Raw genomic sequence first — 25,131 nt, forward strand, 5'->3', positions numbered from 1 at the left:
TCCCAACTTGCGAACTTTAGGTCATTAGGTTTTGTAACATTGGACTGCCACAGATTTTTATATCTACAAAAACTGAGCAACGTGCATATACATTGGACAGGGGGAGTAAAACAGCAACCAGGGCTGTCTTGGTTTAGTGGTAACTATCTCACCTGATTCAGCCCCCTGAACCAACTGATTGATGGACTAAAAGTGCAAAAGTTAGTTTCAAAATATGGGTAAACAAAATTAGATTCGAATACATGTATGATTCCTCTCATACAACTCAGGATCAAATGACTGCCACAAGCACTAAAGTTTTCTGATGTCACCCCATTTCAACGTCAACAACATTGGGGTGGCAACCACGATATGGCTTCCCCTAGAATAGCTAATCAATCAGCTCAACTCTGCTATGGTGGGAGATAGTAATTACGAAGAACTTTACTGATCCAACTTATTTAACTTCAAGTTAAACATATTAGACCACAGGGTGGCGCCAATGCCCAGTTTTATCACAACCACGTATCCAGCATTATTGAACACAGAACACTACAGCACAAACAGGCCCTTCGGCCCACAAGTTGCGCCGATCATATCCATACCTACCAGGCCTATCTATAACTCTCAATCCCATTAAATCCCATGTACTCATCCACAAGTGTCTTAAAAGACCCCAGTGAGTTTGCCTCTACCACCACCGACGGCAGCCAATTCCACTCACTCACCACCCTCTGAGTGAAAAACTTACCCCTAACATCTCCTCTGTACCTGCTCCCCAGCACCTTAAACCTGTGTCCTCTCGTAGCAACCATTTCAGCCCTGGGAAATAGCCTCCGAGAATCCACCCTATCTTGTAAACCTCTATCAGGTCGCCTCTCAACCTTCGTCTCTCCAGGGAGAAGAGGCCTAGCTCCCTCAACCTATCCTCATAAGGCATGCCTCCCAATCCAGGCAACATCCTTGTAAATCTCCTCTGCACCCTCTCAATAGCTTCCACATCCTTCTTGTTGTGAGGCGACCAGAACTGCACACAGTACTCCAAGTGGGGTTTGACAAGGGTCTTATAAAGTTGCAGCATTACCTCCCAATGTATGTATCTACATACATGTTTATTCGTGCGCTTTTTGCATATTTGGCTGTAAGAGTAGTGCTCTGAAAGCTTGTGGCTTTTGCTACCAAATAAACCTGTTGGACTTTAACTTGGTGATGTAAGACTTCTTACTGAGCTACAGACTAGGATCGTCTTCTGATACCCTAAAGTCTGTCCATAATCTACAAGGTACAGCACAAGAGCATGATACATTTCATTTGAATGCAGCTTCAATAAAACTCAATCAGCTTGATATCCTCGGGGACAAAATCAGCCCTCTTGATTGTTTGTGGATAGGGTGCCATTCATTCCCTCAATTGCCAAGCAGCGGCAGCAATACCATTTACAACATGCAGTGCAGCAACTCACCAATCCTTCAAAATCCTCAACCTCTACCACCCAGAAGGACAAGGGCAGCAGAAGCATGGGGACATGATTAGGAGAGACTCATACTCTCTGGAGTTTAGAAGGATGAGAGGGGATGTGTTCAAGGTACATAAAATATTAAAAGGGATTGATAAAGTAAACGGAGACCAAATGTTCCCCCTGTGGGGCAATCTTCAACAAGAGGTCACAGGTATTGGTTGAGAGGCAGTAGATTTAAAAATTAGATGACGAGGAACTATTTCTTGCGGAGGGTGGTGAATCTGTGGAACTCACTGCCCCAGGGCATATCAGAGTCTGAACCATTAAATGGTTTCAAGGAGATAGATACGTTTCTGATAAAAAATGAGTTGAAGGGATATGGGGAATAGGTGGGGAGGTGGATTTGGGATCAGGAAGAGATCAGCTGTGATCTGACTGAAGTGCAGAGCAGGCTCAAAGGGCTAAATTGCCTACTCCTGCTCCAACTTCCTACTTTCCTATCACCTGCAAGTTCTTCTCCAAGCCAGTCACCATCTTAATTTGGAAATATACTGTGGTTCCTTCACCATCTTGAAACTCCCTTCCTAACAGCACTGTGAGTGTACTTACACCACTTTGGAATGCATTAGGTTCAAGCAGCAACTCTCCACCACCTTTTCATGAGCAATTAGGGATGGACAAAAAATGATGGCCTTGTCAGCAACAGCTACACCAGTTGAAAGCATTAAAATGTTGGCTTGTGTCTCTACTTTCCTTTTAGAGCAACAGATGGGACAAGGGCTCAGAAAATTAGTAGGAAAAAATACATTTTCAAAATGCAGTTACAAGACAGGATTTTATGGGAGAGGGGTGATGTCCCCCCCCCACTCACCCAGAGTAAAGTCTGTCCTGCAAAAATAACACATTGTAAGCAGCAACAAAGATAAGCAGGGCCTGATTCCGGCAGCTCTTGCTGTCTTGGTAATATTAGAACTCAGCTGTGGGTGCTGTTGGGACTGCAAACAGGCCTACAAGAAAGGCCTCAACGGATCTCAGACTCAAGCAAATTAGGGCTATTGGATGGAGATGATATGGCAGGGAAGCGCCATGTGGGTTTTGCAGGGCAGACAGGCAGGAACAGGCAACTATCAATCTTTGGATAGGGGTGGGGGTATGGATTGACTCCAATGGCATCCCCTTCCTGAAGTGGTATCCCCTTTCTTCCAGCTCTTCAAAGAAATATTGCTTGAAAAAAAAATAGGCAGCCCACTCCTGCCTGCTTGCCCCCACCAACTGTGTCATGAACAGCATAATATTGGGGTCAACTGGCTTGTAAACAATCTAATTAATTTACTGACATAGGGCAGGGAGGCTACCGATTTGGGTGCCCACCCACCCCTCCTTTTAGGGCGGATGAAAAGGTGATGGACTAGCTACCCTTCATATTTTACTTCCAACCAGCCAAAAATACATCTGTCATTACATCTACTTAAATATTATATTTTGTATATTGTTACTTCATTTAAAAATAGGCATACAATTTTCACTACGATACTTATTCTACCAAAAAATGCTGCATGCAAACTGTATACTTCCATATTCCTGATGGAAACATGCAAGCCTGATTTGTAAGGATAAGGGAAAATAAGCAGGAGAAAACAATCAAAATTTTCTTAGAAGTTGAGAGAAGATAGTGATTGTAACAGTCTGAATTTTAAGAAATATTCTCATTATAAACATATTGAATAAATGTGAATTTTAAAACTTGTAGCAGCATTATGCAAGACCCCTGATCAGAGTAATGGAGTTCATATTATTTTGGATGGACAATCAAATTGAATTTCCCTCTGCATATTTATTTTAACTAATTCTTAACTAGATAGTGAACAACAAAGAAAAGTGAAGATGAAAAACTGAAAGTAGTGGTCTGGCCCAGCCCTATTTTTCAGGAGTAACTAGGGTTGATCCTCCAGAAAGAACTCTTCAGTTGTAGGCAGTAAAATAAAACAAAAAACTTACTCCAACTTTCAAATAAAAGAAAAAGCTTCAATAAAAAAAATTTCATTACTCCAACACTTGAGGCCTCACTCTGGGCCATTCCAAGCTCCCCAAAATTCCCAACAGAATCTTATTTATGTCAAGACAGCTGACCATCATGTCATTTTACCATTGGTTACATCGTTTACTGGGTCAGCTGACCCTTACAGTATGTTAACATTGGTCACATTACAACAGATCCAGTGTTATCACTAGTCACATTCTAACAAATATCAGCAGATTAACCAAGAACAATAGTAATGATAGTCCCAGAGAACTCAGCAGCCAGGCTGTTCTCCTCTTTATCTTACCCGCCCTAAATCTCCTAGTAAATTTGTATAAAATTTCTATTCTGGAGTAGTTCTGATCTGCAATTTTGGAACAATGCAAACCATGAGATTTAATATATTTTGAGAGAGTGTAATATAGTGGGACAGCACAAGCAATGAATGAAGAGGAAGTTAAAGTGAAACAAAAATATAGACTATTATCTAAAATCAGAGCAAAACCTTACAATGTATTTTCATTATTTTTCTCTAATCTGTATCTGATATGGAAATATACTGCACAATGCAAAATTTGAAACATCAGTTAGAAAAAATGGGTCAACAGTTGTGACAGAGCTAATTATGTCCTCATGCACACAGCTAGCCAATATGGTTAGGGCTGCTAGGCACAAGAGTTTCCCATTTTGTATCTAAAAAAAAATGCATTAACTATATAATTACTGAAGCCAACCCAACCAGTGGAAAAGCAAATATAAAAGAGACAAGTTGACATGGCTAGAATGATGGGCGTACCTAACTACTTAATGTCAACAGTATACAAATGCAAAAATATCTGGAAGAGGTGGTGAAACAGTATAGTTACATTGAAAAAAATAAACTGTTTTAGAATACGTAGATAAAATAGGTGAAGGTAAAATTTCATAGCACAAAAAAAGATTTTTCTCAGCACCATCAGGGTTGTAGAAGCACATTGGGGCAGAGGGCCTCAATACAAAATTAGAACATTAACTGTTCATATTATTTCATTCTTTGATTTTGATAGGTCAAAAATCCTGAGCAGTCTAATAAAGGTTTCCGCTGTACTGAACTATGACATTGAGCACTGAAAAGGAAAATCCAGCTATCCCAAAGTGCATCTCTCACAAGAAAATTAAATTTTTAACCAAGTGGCAAAATATTTTCAGTCATTCGATAAACTACTGTGGAAGACTTTAATGTTATAAGTGACTCAAGTACTCAGTTCACACATTTCACAAGCCCCTGCTAGAAACATTAACACAATTAAACTGAAATCGACCACTTCTGTACAAACCATTTCCTTAATCCAACAACATATTCAATAATCACAATCGTGTTAAATGCTTCCAACAGTCGTGACTAATAGAAGTTGCAATATGTACACCTGAAACAAGTGAAGTTTTACAACTTGCACCTGAAAAATAGTTAAAACTAAGATCAGAATGTGAAACCAGATGTACCATGGTAGATACAACACCAGCATTAAAACAATTCACTGATTGGGCTAAACCCTGTCACCTATACCTACAACCTCAAATTGCTAATGAAAACACATGGATTTTTTTTCATCTATAACATGTTTTCTCTAGACTGGTGGACTGATAGTCCAACAGCAGCCAACTGTGGGGGCTCTGAAGAAAGAGGAGCCTGTTTTAATTTATTTTAAAAATCACAATAGAACTCAAATCAATTTGAGGGTCAGAGTTGACTCAAAACTGAAATCCTCTGTTTAAAAGTACCTGAAATAAAATATTTATTGTCTATATTTAATTCAGCAAGATATTATTTTACTGTAATTCTATGCACATAAAGCATTGATTCTTAAAGCTCACAAGTAGAACCTGGAATAAAACATTCTGCAAGTTAGCATTACAGGGCCTATCTCCAACATAGAATGGTAACCTGGACACATCTATAAAACATGCACATACATTAAAATGCTGTATGCTCTCTTTCAGGCTCACGTTTGTTTCATTAGAGACAGCCATCTCACTGCTTCAACAGATTACCCATTAGAGATTACATTAAGTCTCTGCAATCATAAATCCCCTAAACATTTAGTGTATCTTAAATGCTGAGGCTCTGCTGCAATTGTTTAAGCATTTTAAAACCTTTGAATAAAGGCAAAAAACCCTCAGCCTTTTATGATATGAATAAAATGTGCCTTACAATTAGTAAATGAAGAAATAAATTATGCTTTGACTCAAAAAAATGTGGTTAACCGGCGTAAACGGTCACTGAAGGGGGAAAAAAATCCTTTTTTTCATTACTTACCAGAGATGCTGTTCTGATTGTAGCAAAATGCTCCCGGTTCTTAAGGAGAGAGGCCTGACTATGGAGAGATGGTGTAGGCCGCAGATCAGGCCTGATGTCTTTCTGGCCTGCTTCATCCCTTATGAATACATGATCCTGCTGAAATGGGATAAAACAATACAATGTCAAACTGTGTTCTTTCCCTGCTGGATATCTTTGTATTACCTCTGCTTCTTTTGCAAGCACTGTATGAAATGCACAGTTAGCTGTACCAGTCACTGCAGCTGAACAGTGAGATGAATAACCAACACATTGCAGGAGAGGAGTCAGCTGATCAGTAGTGGGATGCTTCTTGAATCTCTGGCAGACCTTCAGCAGCAAAAATATTTTGCAATACTTTGAAGCTTTATTTGATTATTTGAGGAAAAGGTGCATGAATTGATATTAATATTTTGACATCTAAATCCCCATAAAAACTGGCATCACAAGGAAAGAATAACAATGTGCTTTTGTTATCTGCTTCAGCATACACACAAATTCTGTTATCACAAAGTAATGATAAAATCAGCATACCAGTAATTATTTTAAAAGTACTGATTTTAAATTTTATATTCCCTGTTGGCAAGTACCTTTGAGTCCTTATTAATAAGGGTTATTATAATACTGATGCACCTTGTCATCAGTATTTCAATGCTTCTCATCGAAATGCTTAATTCAACTGAATGGATAAGAAAAATAAAAACTAAAAATATGTTTAGTGAGCATCAGTAATGAAATTAAGTTCTTTCAGTAGCAAATATTTTTGAAGTACAAACTTTCTGGTAAAAAGAAAATACTTTCCAAAACTGACAATAGGAACTTGATACACAAAAATATTGCTGCACTGTTAATTATACTGAATTTTAAGAAACCCAAGATAGTAAATATCTCAATCAGCCAAAATCTTCATGCAATATTAAATGCTATTTATGACAATGTATTTTTACTCCAAAACTTTAAAACAATTCAAGTTTTCACAATCGTACAAAAAATTAAAATACTCAGTACACTTGCCACTGGATTTGCGTCAAAAATTACTATCAACTGCACTACACTTCTGATGTTTCAGAGGATCAGAGAATTGTTATGGTGCATAAGGCCATTCGACCCATTCTGTCTGCACCAATTCATTAAACAAGCATCATGACTTTGTACCATTCCCTTATCTTTTCCCCACACCCCTGCACATTGTTTCTATTTAAATAATCATCTAATGCCCTCTTGAATGCCTCGATAAACCTATCTCCATCACAATTTTAGGCAGAGTAATCCAGACCCAAAACACTTGGCTGTGTGACTTTTTTCCTCACATCATACTTGCTTCTTTCGCAAATCTCTAAAATCTATGCCCTCTGTTTCTTGATCCTTTAATGAGCGGAACCTCCCTATCTACTCTGTCTAGCTCCTTATGATTCTGAGCATCACTGTCAAATCTCCTCTTAGCTTTCTTCACTCCAAGGATAACAGTCCCAATCTCTCCAAATTTATCCTCATAACTGAAGTTTCTCATCGCTGGAACCATTCTTGTAATGGCACTCTGATTTTTTTTCCAAACCACCAATACTTAATCCTACCAATGCCACTCTTAATCAGCAACTTTGCTAGATTTGGATGAATACTCTCACTTTCATAGGCAAATCTAGTTGGACTTAAAGCAACATTTGCAGTACGTGACTGCAACGTACGTACTGCAACTTTGATTTACTTTTGCTAACATACTTAAAGGTATAAGATAGCCCCTAAAATTACAATAATTATAAGTAAAATAAAGGCAAACTTAAAAATTGAAGAACTTGCTGCACAACCCACTGTTGACTTGTATTTTGGGTACATGAAAACGGCAGCAACCATACAATCGTATCATTATTTTCAAAACTGGTTTAGAATAGCTTCACATAATTGAATTAAGAGAAATAAATTGCACTATTCCAACTATTGGAAAGTTTTGAGAAGGAGAAAATGATATCTTATACTTTAAATGATTAATTTCAAACATGCACTTTCAATGTTAAATTTGGCCTTAATCGTTTGAAGGTTTATTTGAGGTAATGCATTTTGGAAGGTCTAATACAGATGGGAAATATACAGTAAATGGCAGAACCCTTAGGAGTACTGATAGGCAAAGGGATCTGGGTCCCTTTGCCTATCAATACTCTTCAGGGTTCTGTCATTTACTGTATATTTCCTATCTGTATTAGATAGGAGAGGGTACAGAAAAGATTTACCAGATGGTTGCCTAGTTAGTAATACAGAAATTGGTTAGTAAATATGCAGATATTTACACCAAGATTAGTACAGGTACACAGGCCACTGAAAGTGACAACGCAGGTGGAGAAGCTAGTCAAGAAGGTATACATATGTTGCCTTCATCGGTCAGGATATTGAGTTTAAAAATTGGCAAGTCATGTTGCAGCTTTATAGAACTTTAGTTAGGCCACACTTGGAACAGTGTTCAATTCTGGTCGCCACACTACCAGAAGGATGTGGAGGCTTTGGAGAGAGTACAGAAAAGATTTACCAGATGGTTGCCTGGTATGGAGGGCATTAGCTATGAGGAGAGGTTGGAGAAGCTTGGTTTATTCTCGTTGGAGCGACGGAGGTTGAGGGGCGACCTGATAGAAGTCTACAAGATTATGAGAGGCATGGACGGAGTGGATAGTCAGAAGCTTTTTCCCAGGATGGAAGAATCAATTACTAGGAGGCATAGGTTTATGGTGTGAGGGGCAAGTTTTAAAAGGGATGTACGAGGCAGTTTTTTTTTTACAGAGAGTGGTGGGTGCCTGGAACTCATTGCTGGGGGAGGTAGTGGAAGCAAATACAGTAGTGACTTTTAAGGGGCTTCTTGACAAGTACATGAATGAGATGGGAATAGAGGAATATGGCGGCTGGAAGCATGGGGGGGAGGTTTTAGTTAAGTCGGGCAGCGTGGTCAGTGCAGGCCATAGGGCCTGTTCCTCTGCTGTAATTTTCTTTGTTCGTTTATATTTCCTGAAATCAACAATGTTGAAAGATGTGGGAATAACAAAAATAAATAATCCCATGGGAAAAGTCAGAATCCTTCAAAGTTCAGTACATGATAAATCTAGTATAAGAAACACTACAATTAGGATGTCCAGTTTGGCACCAAGGAAATAAGATTTTCTGGGGGGTCTGCTTAAAACAAGAAATCCTAAGTGCCATATTTTTACAATTTTAAAAAGTTAAGGGGAAGTGAGAGAAAGGCTGACCCACTGGTTGTGGGGAAAGCAAAGGTGCATCTCGGTGGCATGGGGTGAGTCCAAGAAAGACAAATCAGAGTGAGAGAGACTGGAGAAAAGCATGAGAAAGAGACACGGTAGGAAGAGAAGTGCAACACAGAGACTCAGGAGGGAAGCACAGAGTGAGAGACATGGAGTAGCTCGAGAAAGACTGAGGCAAGTGAGAGATTGGGGGATAAGCATGAGAAAGGGAGACTGGTATCAGGCAAGGAGTGGGGTGATTTCCAGCAGGAATAAGTATATAAAGGTGACCAGCAGTGTACCTCAGGGATCAGTGCCGAATCCACTGTCATTTGTTACTTATATTAATGATTTGGATGAGAATATCGGAGACACGGTTAGTAAATTTGCAGATGACACCAAGATTAGTGGTAGAGTGGACAGTGAAGAAAGTTATCGCCAATTGCAACGGGATCTCGATCAATTGGGCCAGTGGGCTGACGGATGGAGTTTAACTTAGACAAATGCAAGGTGATGCATTTTGGTAGATTGAACCAGGGCAGGACTTACGGTCACCCTATTATAGAAAGGATATTATTAAAGAGTGCAGAAAAGATTTACTAGGGTGCAACCATCTGGTAAATCTTTTCTGTACTCTCTCCAAAGCCTCCACATCCTTCTGGTAGTGTGGCGACTTACTCAGTTAATGGTACGGCGTTGGGGAGAATTACAGAACAAAGATCTAGGGGTACATGTTCATAGCTCATTGAATGTGCAGTCACAGGTGGAGAGTGGTGAAGGAGGCATTTGGCATGCTTGGTTTCATCGGTCAGAGCATTGAATACAGGGGCTGGAAGCCTTGTTGAACTTGTACAACACATTGGTACGGCCACACTTGGAACACTGTGTGCAATTCTGGTCACCCTATTATAGAAACGATATTATTAAAGAGTGCAGGAAAGATTTACTAGGCTGCTACCAGGACTTGATGGACTGAGTTATAAGGAGAGGTTGGATAGACTGGGACTATTTTTCCTCTGGAGTGTCCGAGGCTGAGGGGTGTCTATACAATAACGAGGGGCACAGATCAGCTAGATAGCCAATATCTTTTCCCAAAGATAAGGGAATCTAAAACTAGAGGGCATAGGTTTAAGGTGAGAGGGGCAAAATACAAAAGTGTCCAGAGGGGCAATTTTCTCACACAGGGTGGCGAGAGTCTGGAACAAGTTGCCAGAGGTAGTAGAAGAGGCGGGTAAAATTTTGTCTTTTAAAAAGCATTTAAATAGTTACACAGGTACGATGGGTATCAAGGGATATGGGCCAAATGTGGGCAATTAGGATTAGCTTGGGGGTTTAAAGAAAGGGTGGCATGGACAAGTTGGGCCGAAGGGCCTGTTTTCAAGCTGTAAACCTCTACGACTCTATAGTAGCTGCAGACTGAAAAAGAAATGCCTTATAGGGACAAAACACCCAGGTATATTTCAGATGAGTTTACCTTACAGAAACAATAGACTCTCTGAAAGCCTGGGATTAAGAATGATTTGCCACATCTTTTCTCAGAATTTCAAACAGAACCCACAACATGGTGATAGAACTTGTTTCAATCTGGAACAATTCATGGGATGAGCTGACCACAATAAAGAACCTTATAAAGTTATATCAACAGCTAGATTCATGTCTCACCCTTTGGTGTAATGGCAATGCAGTACGTACACACTATTATTTTGTGAAATTAAAATCATCTCTGATACAGCCTATAAAATTGCATCTCCACTCTGCTAGAGATTTTAGAAGTTTTGCAATATTTAATAGTATTTCTGTAATACATATCTGGGTTTGCCAACATTTGGAATTCCAACTGGATTCTGAAATGAAGTCCAGGCTCCAAAGCTAACATTCTTTAGTTGTTTGTTTGCATTGTGCAGTGATAACCAAATTATTTTTACATATAACTACATAGATTTGTGCATCAGAGATCAATTTTTATTTCAGAAGATATTTCATCAGAAGGGCCCAAGTTGTCATTTCACTAATTTCACAACTCTTCAGCAATGTGCATATTTTTATCTTTGTTGATTCGATGAATTACAAGGGAATAATTTGAATGAAGCAATTGCACAATAAACTGCACAAGAAAAGTTCACATTAGTCCCTTAAAATCTGAAGCCAATTAATTATACACATTGTAACTAAACACTTCTTAAAAACAAATGGCATGCATTTGCCTTAAATCAGTGGGTCGAGTTTCACTTTGGGTGTAATTGATAATGCGGGTGTAACATGTCCACTTTGAGAAGCACTTTGTAAAATTTTTTCCTCACTCAAATTCATTTGCATTGTATCAGTGTAAACTCCTTGATGAGTGGTGTGATTAATAGTGCTGAAAATTGATAAATCATAGAAACATATTTACAATCACAGTGCCAATCCACGTGTGAGCAATCAGATTTTAAGTTATTGAAAATGACTTGGAATGGAGTAATCAGCTTAGAGTCAGAGATATACAGCATGGAAACAGGCCCTTTGGCCCAACTCATCCATGGCAACCAGTTTTCCTAAACTTAATAGTCTCATTTGCCTGCATTTGGCCCATATCCTTCTAAATCTTTCCTTTCCATATACCTGTCCAAATGTCTTTTAAATGTTGTACTTGTACCAATCTCTACCGGCAGCTCATTGCATATATGCACCACTCTCTGTGTGAAAAGGTTGCCCCCTCAGGTTCCTTTTAAATCTTTCCTCTTGCACCTGAAACCCACATCTTAGTTTTGGACTACCCTATAGAGGGAAAGGATCTTGGCTCTTAACCTTATCTATGCCCCTCATGGTTTTATAAACTTCTGTAAGGTCACCCCTCCATGCTCTGGGGAACAAAGTCCCAGCCTATCCAGCTTCTCCTTATAATTCAAACATTCCAGTCCCAGTAACATCCTTGTAAATCTTTTTTGCACCCTTTACAGTTTAACATCCTTCTAGTAGCAGGATGACCAAAATTGTACTCCAAATGTGGCTTTACCAATAGCTTGTACAGTTGTAACATAACATCCCAACACCTGTGCTCAATGTTCTGAGCAATGAAGGCGTGTGTGCCAAAAGCCTTCTTCACCACCCTGTCACCTGTGATGCCACTATCAAGGAACTATGTACCTGCACCTCTCTGTTCAACACTTCCCACAGCCCTATCATTAACTATGCAAGTCCTGTCCTGATTTGTCTTACAAAATGCAACATTTCAGATTTATCTGAGTTAAACTCCACCTGCTATTCCTCACCCCACTGGCCCAGTTGATCAAGATCCTACTGTAGTCTTAGATAACCTTTCTCACTGTCCACTACATCCCCAATTTTGGTTCAATTCACAAACTTAATAACCATGCCTCCTATATTTTCATCTAAGTCATTTATAAAAATGACAAACACTAGTGGACCTAGCACCAACCCTTGTGGCACACCACTGGTAACAAACCTCCAGTCTCAAAAACCTCTACCATCACCCTCTATCTCCTACTGAGCTGTCAATTTTGTATCCAATCAGCTGTTTCTCCCTGGATTCCATGTGATCTAATCTTACTGAGCAGTCTACCATGTGGTATTTTGTCGAAGGCCTTGCTGAAGTCTATGTAGACAATGTCTATTGCACTGCTCTCTTTGTTATATTTCTTTGTAATATTTTATATAAATGATAGAATAGAATGTCTACAGTGCAGTAGGATGCCATTTGGCCCACTGAGCCCGCATCAACAATCTGAGCCTGGACCTATCCCTGTAATCCCATATTTTTACCCTGCTGGTGCCCTCGACACCAAGGGTCAATTTGCTATAGTCAACCTAACTGCACATCTTTGTAGCGTGGGGAGCAACCCATTCAGACAACAACATGCAAATTCCATATGGACACTCATCCGAGGACAGAATTAGCACTGTGAGGCAGTAGTGCTAACCACTGTGCCACCTATATGTTTAAAAGTTTTTAAGACATGCCTATTCGTATTGATATATCCAAGAACCAACTTAATTTTGTTTTAAAGAATTGCCTGGAAAGTGCATAACAAAGTGAAATCAGTGCAAACTCTCAATGGTCATTAATTCATCCTGAGGGCAGGGCTGGCTTTCCAGCCCTGGGGAAACTTAATTGGTGTTGATACGAATTCGCATGTCAAAATCTAAGATATCCGACATGAGTTACTCATTTTTGTGCCAGCAGCACAAAACAAAACACCAGAGTGGAAAGGTAGCCTGACATCTTTCGATCATAATGGGGTGAATTTCTGCAAGGTCTCTCCCATTTGTCCACTAGCTTAGGTCTCCATATTTATTACACTGAAGCTTTAGCAGATAATTGGGCTAATCCCCACTGTGGAATGTAATTCCAATGAATTACAAAAACCAGAAAGTGGATGATCGAGTTCTGTTGATCCAAAGTTACTTCCAAACTCACCTATTTTAGGCTTCCATGAAGCTTGACTTCTCTAAAAAAATGTTTCTGGTGAAGATTTAACACAACTTTATTTTATACATTAGCAGAACACTTCACAGCAGCAACACTTCCAAACACAATACTGCAAACTTACCTTTCTGTGGATGACGGAGACATTAGATTGCAAGGTGTTATCACCATCATGCATCATGGCGATCTCTGAGCTATCATCAAAGACTTCATGCAGACTGTTAACACTGCTATTCTGGCTGCCTGTGCTGATCGACATACTGGGAATGGACTGATTACTTCCCAGGCTATCTACTTTACTACCTAAGCCTGCACCATGCTCACTGTCCTGCAAGATAGAGGAAAGCAATGTTAGTGAAGTGAACATGCGTTAGTGACGTCATGCGTTTCGAAATCACATGCACTGAATAATATTCCTCATTATTACACAGAAGTTAAAATGATCAGTATCTTATAATTCAAGTAAGACTATGCAGTTAGAGCAAGTAAGCAGAACCTGATCCTCCAAAATCCCAACGGAGGGACTGAATGTGAATAATTGTGTACTTGTAATGATCACAGAAATTTAAATATTATAGAGGACGTGGGAGGTATGGTGGCACTGTGGTCAGCACTGCTGCCTCACAGGTCCAGAGACCTGGGTTCAATTCCCAGCTTGGGTCACTGTCTGTGTGGAGTCTGCATGTTCTCCCCACGTCGGCATGGGTTTCCTCCGAGTGCTCCGGCTTCCTCCCATAGTCCAAAATGTGTGGATTAGGTACATTGGCCATGTTAAATTGTCCCTTAGTGTCCCAGGATGCGTAGGTTAGAGGTATAAGTGGGGTAAATGTGGGGTTATGGGTTAGGGCCTCGGTGGTATTGTTATCGGTGCAGACTCGATGAGTGAAATGGCCTCCTTCTGCACTGCAGGGCTTCTATGCCTCTATGATTCTATGAGGACTCGAATATGGGTTTCTGCAACATCAAAAACTTTTGGTGGATGCTTCCAGTGACAAATTCATGGCAGTTTGGGGTGGGGAGAAAAGAAAGGTCCAGGAACCTTGCATTTAAAAAAAAAGCTGTGTTATCACGAGGGGGCAAGGAGAAAGTTTATTTCTATCAATTTGCTTAAGGTGTCATACACTTCACTTATCTCAAACTGCTCCCTTCACCATTTTCATAGCAACCATTGGTTGTTCAACCTAGTTTAAGGCAACTCAAAATGTTTTACCAGATACAATCCGAAGACAATAGGGACAGCTGTCATTGAACTGCTGAAATGCGTGAACTTTTTTTTAAACTATCCAAGCTGGCAATAACATGAATAGCTGATATAGTCATTACATTTTATTGAAATCTTTGTAACGATTGTACAGTTAAGGAGTTGCATTATAGGTGAAAATGTACAGTTGTAAAGTGAAGCAACAACCCTATTTTAAGGATAAGCAACCTTCATTTGGGGTGACAATAACTTGATTGTTGGCCTCAATATTTGCAGGTGAAGAAGAGTACATTAAAAAGGCTGTGTGGCCACTTCTGATCAATAATCAGTAAACCTCAGTGGAAATAGCATATATGGATTTTATGCAAGGGCAGAGTCAAGGTCATGGGTGGTGAGGCCAGGTGCAACTTGTGTGCCAGGGCAGGGTTTATAATTACTGCTGTTAATTAGTTGCAATAATGTAAATGGAAAGGGCATTCACATTTCCAATTTTGAAACATCTGAAAACATATTGTAGCAAACTACTATGCAAAACAACATTCGTTAAAATATTGATAACATTACTAAAATACACTTCAAAAGCTGTATGTGGAGACACTAATGAGTTCACATTCCTAAGACACAATGGGAATGTTTAAGCATTAGAGGCAGTGTGAAGAGCCTTAGCTGAAGCCTAGTGTTAGTCTGTTCTTATGAAGGTTTTTTTAATCTAGAAAAGTCTGCAGTGCAACAGGCTAGGAAAGGAAAATCTAAAATATTAAAGTAAGTGGCAAGTGGGACAACTGATTTAAACTTGTAAATGGCAAATTTAGATTGCTACAGCACTTTCTTCGCACAATGATGAACAAACCATAGTGAAGGAAAACACCCCAGAATCAATAAATAATTGGATACTACAATGAGTGGGTGAATTAAAATCGTTTTCCACAATTATCTTCTGACTATACAAAAAAAGGCAATTTAACTACATGCAATTCATTACTAGTTTTGATAAATAACTTCTAGGCAGTCATCTAAGGAAGTGAGATGAACAACATTGAAATCTTTCACTCATAACAGCTTTGAGAAATTTTGGTTCAAGAACAGAAAAATGACTTTTTCGATTAAACGCCAAACAATGCATTTATAATAATTCAAAATTTACTGTGTTCATGTAAGAAATATTTTCCTCTTGTTTGGCCTCTTACTCCTGACTCCACTAGGAAACATGCTAAGATGTCTGGTTCCATAGGCACCAATGATATTCGGCCAAACATTCTTTATTTGTAAGGCTAAATGATATCTATTGCTGAGCCACTTGAGCAGATGAGGGGCACCACAGTTGGGTCTGATATCTTTTCTTAAATGTTCAAATACATGCATATTCTGGCTTGGAAAATTCAATAACAAATTAGGAGCAAATATTATATCAATATATTCTGCACCAAAATTTGAGACCAATTTGAGTAGTCACTGTATTTCCAGCTAAAACTCAGGAATAAAACTATTTTGTGTAATGGGTTTAGTACAACATGAATTACCCATGATACTATAAAGGAACATAAAAACACTGTGCTTTATATCTACTGTTCATTGGGCTCACTCTCAGTTTGCAAAACTGTGCATGTTCATCCAATGCTCTTCAGCATTTTAAATAAAAAAGTACAACAACTCAGAAGTTTGACAATTCCTTTAGTCACCAGTCAGTAGGCTAAATTTTGAAATGTTGATACAATGCTGTCATAGAGTTCCTAAAGTCGTTGAGCAGATGGGTGTACTTGTGTAACTCATCACTACACTATTCAACTCAGGGTTCATTTTCCTCAGTTAGGTCATTGATCTCAACTGAATTAGCAATTCGATATTGAAATTCGCTTAAATGGCCACTGACTGGACATGGTGGCAGAAAAGCAAAAAAGACTGATAGCCAGAATTTCTAATGATCCCTGTAAAGAAGCATGTATTTGGCTACCAAAAGTAGATTGCCATCGGATGTGATGCCCTTCACAAATATTGCTGCATCTCAGTATTTTGGTTTATACATGAAGAATTACCATTTGAGCCAATTACCAGAAAGCCATTGACACCCGAAGAACTACACTTCAGGTCAAGAATGCGTAAGGATGAAATTTAAACGAAGAATGGCTTTGAGCAAAACAGTTGGCTTCTTTGTTCAGGTAAGTTGGTGGATGAAACTGAAACACAACTCATTTAAAAAGGTATTGCATCTGAAGTACTGTAAACCCGCAAGGCTATGGACCAGGTGCTGGAAATTGGGATTAAAATGAGCAACTACATTTGCTCTCTTTTTGGGCCACCACAGACACAATGGATTGAATGACCTCTTTCTACACCATAACTTTTCTGTTTTTAATTAGATTTTAATCCATCACTTGAGAGCCATCAAATTCATCTTACCTCCTCTTCCTCTTGTGATTCTGCTGTTGGTCCATTGCGAGTTTCTTGAAAAAGTATTTTTTTCATTTTTCTATATTGAAGATTATCCAGCTCACGAACAGCATCTTTTGTTCTTGCAATAAGGTCACAAAGAACTCTTTGTGGATGCTCCCGGCGAACAAATTCATGCTGATAAGACAGACATAGCAAATTATCAATGTCCAAAAGCTGAACCAAAATCTCCGCATGCTGATTATCTACAGAATATAAAAGAGAACACTGAAAAATATTTCCTCATTGTTTAGGAAAATAGATCACTTCGTGAAGCAAACACTTGTGCACTATAAAATATAATGGTATTGTGATTTGAACATCAAAGTAATCTCTATGTAACTAAGCAACTGAACATATTTTCAATGTTTGTAGCAGGATTTTTATTCTCGTTAAGAATTCCTGTGATCTTCTTCATGGACTATGTGGCAAATTTCATGAAATGTGGATTTTTGAGCCAGTATAAGCAGCAAATTATCCACAAAGACTTTTATTAGAACATTTATGGACTCATGTAGGTTGCTTGTATGCATTGCTGAAGAGGATGTTTGGGCAACCCAACAATACTACAAATGCACCATTCCATTCTCCCACATTGAAAACATGAACCAGAATGTTAACACTATCTAAAAGTTGAACATGTTGCAAGCAAAATAGGAAATGAAAATTAATCGACCCATTAGTACACAAGAATATTTTAAGATGTTAGTTACATTCTTTCCAGCATCAAGTCAGGTCAGTTTCCACACACACGCTACTACTTATGTGGTTTGAGAGAGAAAATACAAATATTTTAGTAGCAATTGAGATTCGTGGTAGCACAAAAAAATTCTTGGAAATATGGATCTTGAATACTATGTCAAGTTCTTCTCACCAAGACAAATGTGAGTCAGAGTTGGCGTAAAGAAACGAAGTTCTCCTGTGAAAGGAGAGAACTAATATGTTACTTCAAAAGCAGGACAATAGCTGCAATTTCATAATCGAAGGTAACTCTTGGACCATCTAGAGATAGTTATCCAGACTGATGGAATGGACTTCCACGTAGAATCATGGAGTGAAAATCCTTGTTTGATTGAAGAATTAGGAATGGCCAAATAAGTTTAATTCCTTGTATTTATCTTGTGAACAACATAGTATACGTGACAAAAGTTGGGATAATGATTTGCAATAATACACAATCTAAGAGTATAGGGTACACAGTTCATACATTAATGTGTCAACAATGGTAACAAAACTGGAAATGCGGTCAGGCAGCATCTGTAGTGAGAGGAGAGTTGACCCTGCAGGTTCATGAACTTGAAAGCCCAACTGAGTTTCTTCCTCCACTGTTGCTGCCAGACTCCGCAGTATTTTGCTTTTGCATGCAACCAATGAAATGCCTTAATCTCTCCAGTACACCTTTCTTTTAAAAATAAATTTAACCGATTTGTGCCAAATTCTTTTTTCCTTGTTTTCAGTTTTCTCCTTTTCATATATCAGACAGCTGTGACATTTTAGGATTCGGAGCCAATTTCTTCACAAGGAAGTTGTGAAATCAAATTACTCTAAACGTTGCATTTTTAACGTAAAATTACAAAAATTAAAAACACAAAGAATTATGAAAATATTATGCAACATAATAGTTCCAACAAAAACAGACAAAAATCAAATTAGACTCTGACAAATGGTAATTCTCAAAAGTTGGAAAACCCAGGTAGCCCAGTAAACTCAACAGGGATTTTTTGCTATCAGCTTTCCTCCATGGATAGGTGCAGGGGAACCTAAAATAAGGTTTTAAAATAAAAAAGCAGATGGTTACTTTAAGTTTAAAGTGTATTTATTAGTGACAAATAGGCTTACATTAAGACTGCAATGAAGTTACTGTGAAAATCCCCTAGTCGCCACATTCCAGCGCCTGTTCAGGTACACTGAGGGTCAATTTAGCATGGCCAATGCACCTAACTAGCAAATCTTTTGGACTCTGGGAGCAAACCAGAGCATCTGGGAGAAACCCATGCAGACACAGGGAAAAAGCGCAGACTCCACAGTGTCCCAAGCTGGAATGAATCCAGGTCCCTGATGCTGTGAGGCAGCAATGCTAATCCACTGTCGCACCATTATTATTGTTTGAGTTAACCAAAATGACCCACTGATAGGGAAAAGTATAGCATACTCATTTAGTTTGTATTATACAAAGACAAGCTGGTTATACTTGTTAAATGAGTTCCAATTATAACTGTTATTCCATTTACTTGCTGTCTGAAAAGTAAAACAGCTTAATGATATGTAGTACTTTGACTGCATTTGAAAATGCACAGGAGACATGAATATCCAGTTTGGTTCACAAGAGCAACCTATTGTTTAATGGTTAGATATTTGGATTTGACAGTACAAGCATACGACTAAACAGACCTCCAAGTGCAATTAGACAATCAATGCTAAGCTAAAGGAGAACCTTGGCAAGTTAGCTTTGAACACCTCAAAATAAGGAAAAAGAGGTGGAGAGGCAGGACATTTAGGAAGGAATTCCACAACTTAGGACCTAGACAGTTGAAGCCACAGTCATCAATGATGGGTCAAAAGAAATAAAGGATGCATATCCAAGAAAACATCCAAAGAGACAAAACCTGAAATTCATCAGCGATGCATTGATGTTTTTTGGTGTGGTAGAATAGCTTTTATATATAGAGTCACAGAGGCTTATAGCACGGAAACAGGCCCTTCGGTCCAACTTGTCCATGCCGCCCAGGTTTTACCATTAGGCTAGTCCCAATTGCCCACGTTTGGCCCATATCCCTCTATACCAGTCTTATCCATGTAGCTGTCCAAATGCTTTTTAAAAGGCAAAATTGTACCTGCCTCTATCATCATCTCTGGCAGCTCGTTCGAGGCACTCACTACCCTGTGTGAAAAAATTGCCCCTTTAAATCTTTTGGATCTCTCCCCTCTCACCTTAAACCTATGCCCTCTTAGTTTTAGACTCCCCTACTATTGGGAAAAGATGTTGACTATCGAGCTGATCTATGGCCCTCATTATTTTATAGACCTCTACAAGATCATCCCGAAGCCTCCTACGCTCAGAGAAAAAGTTTTGTCTATCCAGCCTCTCCTTAAAATTCAAACCATCACATCTTCGTAGCATCCAAATAAGTCTTTTCTGCACTCTTTGGAGTATAATAATATCCTATAATAGTGACCAGAATTGTACACAGTACTCCAAGTGTGGTTTTATCAATGTCATGTATATCTATAAAAACATCCCAACTTCTGTATTCAATGTTCTGACCAATGAAACAAAGCATGCTGAATGCCTTCTTCACCACCCTGTCTATCTGCGACTCAGCTCTCAAGGAGCTATGAACCTGTACCCCTAGATTTCTTTGTTCTGTAACTCTCCCCAGTACCTTATCATTAACTGAAGTAGTCCTGTCCTGGTTCAATCTACCAAAATGCATGACCTCACATTTATCTAAATTAAACTCCAACTGCATTCATCAACCCCCTGGCCCAAATTGATAAAGATCCCTTGCATCCGAGATAAACTTCTTCACTGTCCACTACACTACCAATCTCGGTGTCGTCTACAAACCTACTAACCATTACTAACTTACTAAATATACTCATTCTAGTCAACTCAACTATTCCCTATGGTATCAAATTCTACATTCTCACCACCCACTGAGTATTTTTTTTAATTTGGCATTTAGTTTCTTTGTGGCTATATTTTGTTGATGGCCTCATTAATCTACATGACTACTTAACAATTTGTGTATTCATACTCCTAAATCCTTATGATCCCAGATCCTTTTGCTCCTCTATCAAATTTATAATCTTATTTTTAAGTAATATGTGATCTCATTCTGCACGTAATATCCGTCACAACCAGACCTGAGGGGTGGCAAGGTATAGTTAGAGAATTTAAAAACAACAAAAAAATTGAAGAACATTGCAAGATAACAGGCAGGTGATTGTTAGTGACTACTGGCTTTATTTTGCTCCAAGTCAGGGAACTGAGCTAACCTCAGCCAATAATTTATCAGCAAGTTATAGTTAATAATTCAGAATTAAGTAACTATATAAACTAATAAAAATTTAAAACAATTGGCAATCAAAAGTCTAAGTTTATTTCTGGCAATGGTCACAGAATTGTTATAGCAGAGAAGGGCATCATTTGGCTCTGGTTTCCTCCCGCAGACTGAAAGACGTGCTGGTTAGGTGCATTGACCATTCTAAATTCTCCCTCAGTGTTCCCAAACAGATGCCAGAGTGGGGCGACTTTTCAGAGTAACTTCATTGCAGTGTTAATGTAATCCTACTTGTGACACTAATAAATAAAAAACACACATTGCTGGGCGTGTACTATAGACCCACAAACAGTCAGAGAGAGACAACTGTAGAATCTTAGTGCAGGAGGAGGCTATTTGGTCCATTAAATCTACACTGACCACAATCTCACCCAGGCCCTATCCCCACAACCCCATGCATTTACTCTAGCTCCTCCCCCTGACACGAAGGAGCAATTTAATATGGCCAATCCACCTAACCTGTACATTTCTGGACTGTGGGAGGAAACCCATGCAGACATGGGGAGAAGGTGCAAACTCCTCAAAGACAGTGACCCAAGCCAGGAATTAAACCCTGGTCCCTGGCACTGCTAGGCAGCACTGCTAACCACTGTGCCAACAAAATAGCCAATATGTAGACAACCTCAGAAATAATAGGTAATAATATCAGGGGATTTCAACTTCCCCAATATCAATTTGGATAGGCCTACTGTTGAAGGCTTAGGAGGGGACAGAATTCTTTAAGTGCATCCATGGGAGCTTTTTGAGCCAGCACGTAATAAGTCCTACAAGAGAGGGACGGTACTTGACCTAATTTCGGGGAATGAAGTCGAGCAGGTGGTAGAGATGTCAGTGGAGCAGCATTTTGGTGGTTGTGACCACAACACAGTAAAATATATAAAGTAGTTATGGAAAAGGACAATGGCAGACTGGAAATAAGGTTTCTGAATTGGGGGAAGGCCAATTTTGATAGGATAAGACAGGGTCTGGTCTTTCACACTTGCCCTATCCAAGTTAATATTGGGGGAAGTTGAAATTTACTTGACTGGGATAAAGGACTAGGTTACCTTCACTGGTTTTATTCCATTTGAATTAGTTTATGGATACCAAGTGAGAGGTCCTCTGAAACTACTCAGCAAGAAGAAAATCTCTCCTTGTTAGACTACACAACAGTGTTCCATTCGCAATTCATAAGAGCCTGTGATGTGGCTCGAGGACACTTAAAAATTTCCCCAACAGCAATCAAAAATAGGCAGATAGTCTTCTGCCTGAGGAGTTTGGGCCATATGTGCTTGTGCTCCTACCAAGACAGGGTGGATCCCAATAACAGACAGAAGACAAGGGAAAATTAGGAGATATGGGTGAGGTCCACACTGAATCCCCTACTGTCCAGCTAGCAATCAAATTCTCGTGAAATTGGACACCATATTCAGCCACTTAAAGGCAAACAGAGGAAATCTGACAAATCAGTTGACTGCATTAAGAACATTCAGAGATTCAGGCCAGGCTCACTCTTTCAGCCCTACTTTGTGGCAGAGACCCCTCTCATGAGGCAATATTCCTATTGTCTAGGCTCAGAAAAGTTGGCCCATAACTGAGAGGAGATTAAATACTTGCTGGAGCACCAATTAACAGAGCCTGGCAGCAGTAGCAGAAGCTCTTTAAATGTACTCGTGCCCAAGCTGGATGACTCCACAAGGCTCTGCATTAACTAATAAAACGTTAATAAAGTGACGACAGCCAACTCCTATCTGATTCCCTGCTTGGAAGACTACATAGATCAAGTAGGTAATACAGCCCACATGACAAAAATGGATTTACTCAAGGGATACTGGCAGGTTCCCTTGACTGCTTGTGTGAAGAATACTTCCACCTTTGTGACTCCAGATGGGCTATACCAGTCTCAAATCATGCCGTTTGGGCCAAGAAGTGCCCCAGCTACCTTTCAAAGGCTGGTGAACCAGGTAGTGGCAAAGCTTATCCAATTATGTAGTGCACCAATACGGCCTCAGAGTATACAGTGACACACAGGAAGCTCACTTAGAGGAAGATTTCTTCCAGAAATTACAATCAACTGACTTAGTGGGCAACTATGTAATGAGCAAGGTCACTAAGGTTCAGGTGACATACCCAGGACACATGGTGGATCAAGGACAGGTCCTGGACAGAGCTGCAAAGCAGTAATACAACTATCCCATTCCCATACCAAAACAGAAAATAATCACATTTTTAGAGATGTACAGTTTCTACTGCAAGTTTGTCCCAAACTTCAACACTATAGCTGCCCCACTGACAGACCTACTACAGAAAAAAGCAAAAGCAGTATGGACCAGGAAATGACAGACAGAAGCCATTTTAACAAACAAATCAAGTGCTCACAGCTCCAGATTTTAATCAAATATTTGAAGTAGCCATACGCATATCAGAAATGGTGTTCCACAGAAGAAAAAGAAATCAAGTTTATTACTGGCTCTCAAATACTTGAGATATATTTCTGAAATGGATACGGATAACATCAGTCTATAAAGAGCACATTCCTTGACTTTTATGGAGAAGGTTATTCCTTTGGGAATTTGTTTCACCAACCAGATTAGAAAATCATCCAGATTTCAGGAAAATCAAGTATGACTGTGGACACCCTGTCCAGAACTTACAGATGATGTGGAGATGTTGGCATTGTACTGAGGTAAGCACAGTAAGAACTCTCAACACTGGGTTACAGTCCATCAGGTTTATTTGGTAGCACAAGCTTCTGGGGGGAGCACTAATGGGGCAGTGCTCTGAAAGCTTGCGCTACCAAACAAACCTGTTGGACTTTAACCTGGTGTTGTGGGACTTAAAGAACGTAGAGACCCTGTTACATCTGATGGATAATCCAGATTAAGGCTAAGAGAGCAAATGGAAGTGAGTGTTTTTTTTGGTTTGGTGTTTTTATATCTTGTAATTGAATTAGAGCAATTTTTATTTCAGTTTTTTTGTGATGGGGAGGTGTCACGTGGCTATGTCCCTTTATTTTTTGAAAATATGATTATTCAACTTTTGACTGGAAACTTTGCCATTTGAACTGAGACAGAGCAAACTACCTAAAAATGCAAGGTCACATTCCAAGGTGAAGGTGAGAAACAAACAAATCACCTTCAGGGCAGTGTGTAGGGAGACATCTCTGAAAATCCAGAAACCCATAGAAAATTGTAACTAAGAGCCATTAAAAATGCAAATACGAAGGTTACTGAAACAATGGCTGCCACATGCAGACAGCTAAAACCTATTGGAAATACACAATAGAAATAGGCAAGGCTGCTTAGACAGAGGTTGCAAGAGGCACAGGTGGTGTCAAGTAAGTCTTCAGCAGACGAAACAGGCCACAGGCTATACATTCTCTCTCTTTCTCCTTTGGAAAGAATGCTTCCCCAGTTTAAGAAGCCAATTCTACCAGAAATCTCTAGCAAACAGAGATCTCACAATCATAGCACCACCTTCCACGTCTTGACTGCATCCAAGAAACCAGCTAACCTAAATCAGCTGCAGGTTTACAATCTAAATTACCCTGGATATCCCACTCTGCATGCTTTTTGATAAGACTAGAAAATACTTGCCAGATAAAGTTGAAAACTGCAGAAAGCCTGTTGGATTATAGAGACTGCAGGGGTGAAATTAAGAAATGGCTTTAAAAAATATGGGCAAATAAAATCATACAAAACCAAAAATGTTTAATTAATAAATAAAGAGCAAGTGAGCTATGAAACAACAGGCATGCAGCTGAAATACTGCTAGCATTGTACAATTATTTTTTAAAAGGGCGAAATGGAGTTGGAAGGGGGGAGGGGAGGGATGTTGAGTAGTTAAAGGTCAGTCAGCCTAACCTTGGTGGTAGGGATTTTTTTTAAATTCCGAAGGACAGTACAAATCTTCATTTAGAACGGCACAAATTAATCAAGGACAGTCAGTGTGGATGGTTAGCACAAGGTCATCAAAGGTTGGTGAGGGCAGCATGTTTCATGTGGTCTACAAACATTTCAGCAAGGCTCAGGTGAAATCTTCTGT

At 39.3% G+C, this 25,131-nt stretch overlaps 1 protein-coding gene across 3 annotated transcripts in view; it reads right to left on the reverse strand.

Moving 5' to 3' along the window:
* The window catches only part of taok3a (TAO kinase 3a), a 136,360-nt gene that overhangs the window by 30,032 nt on the left and 81,197 nt on the right, over positions 1-25,131 (reverse strand). For 2 of the 3 annotated variants that reach the window (XM_080208421.1, XM_080208420.1), the window contains exons 12-14: positions 17,015-17,182; positions 13,541-13,744; positions 5,755-5,892 (exon numbers count right to left, since the gene is read on the reverse strand). In XM_080208421.1, the coding sequence (XP_080064547.1) occupies positions 5,755-5,892; positions 13,541-13,744; positions 17,015-17,182 (510 nt within the window). The remainder of the gene's footprint in view (positions 1-5,754; positions 5,893-13,540; positions 13,745-17,014; positions 17,183-25,131) is intronic. The other variant, XM_080208422.1, reaches the window with a different exon arrangement.

The sequence above is a fragment of the Carcharhinus amblyrhynchos genome, chromosome 20 (assembly GCF_965287045.1).
Source record: "Carcharhinus amblyrhynchos chromosome 20, sCarAmb.v2.hapA, whole genome shotgun sequence".
NCBI classification, from domain to species: Eukaryota; Metazoa; Chordata; class Chondrichthyes; order Carcharhiniformes; family Carcharhinidae; genus Carcharhinus; species Carcharhinus amblyrhynchos.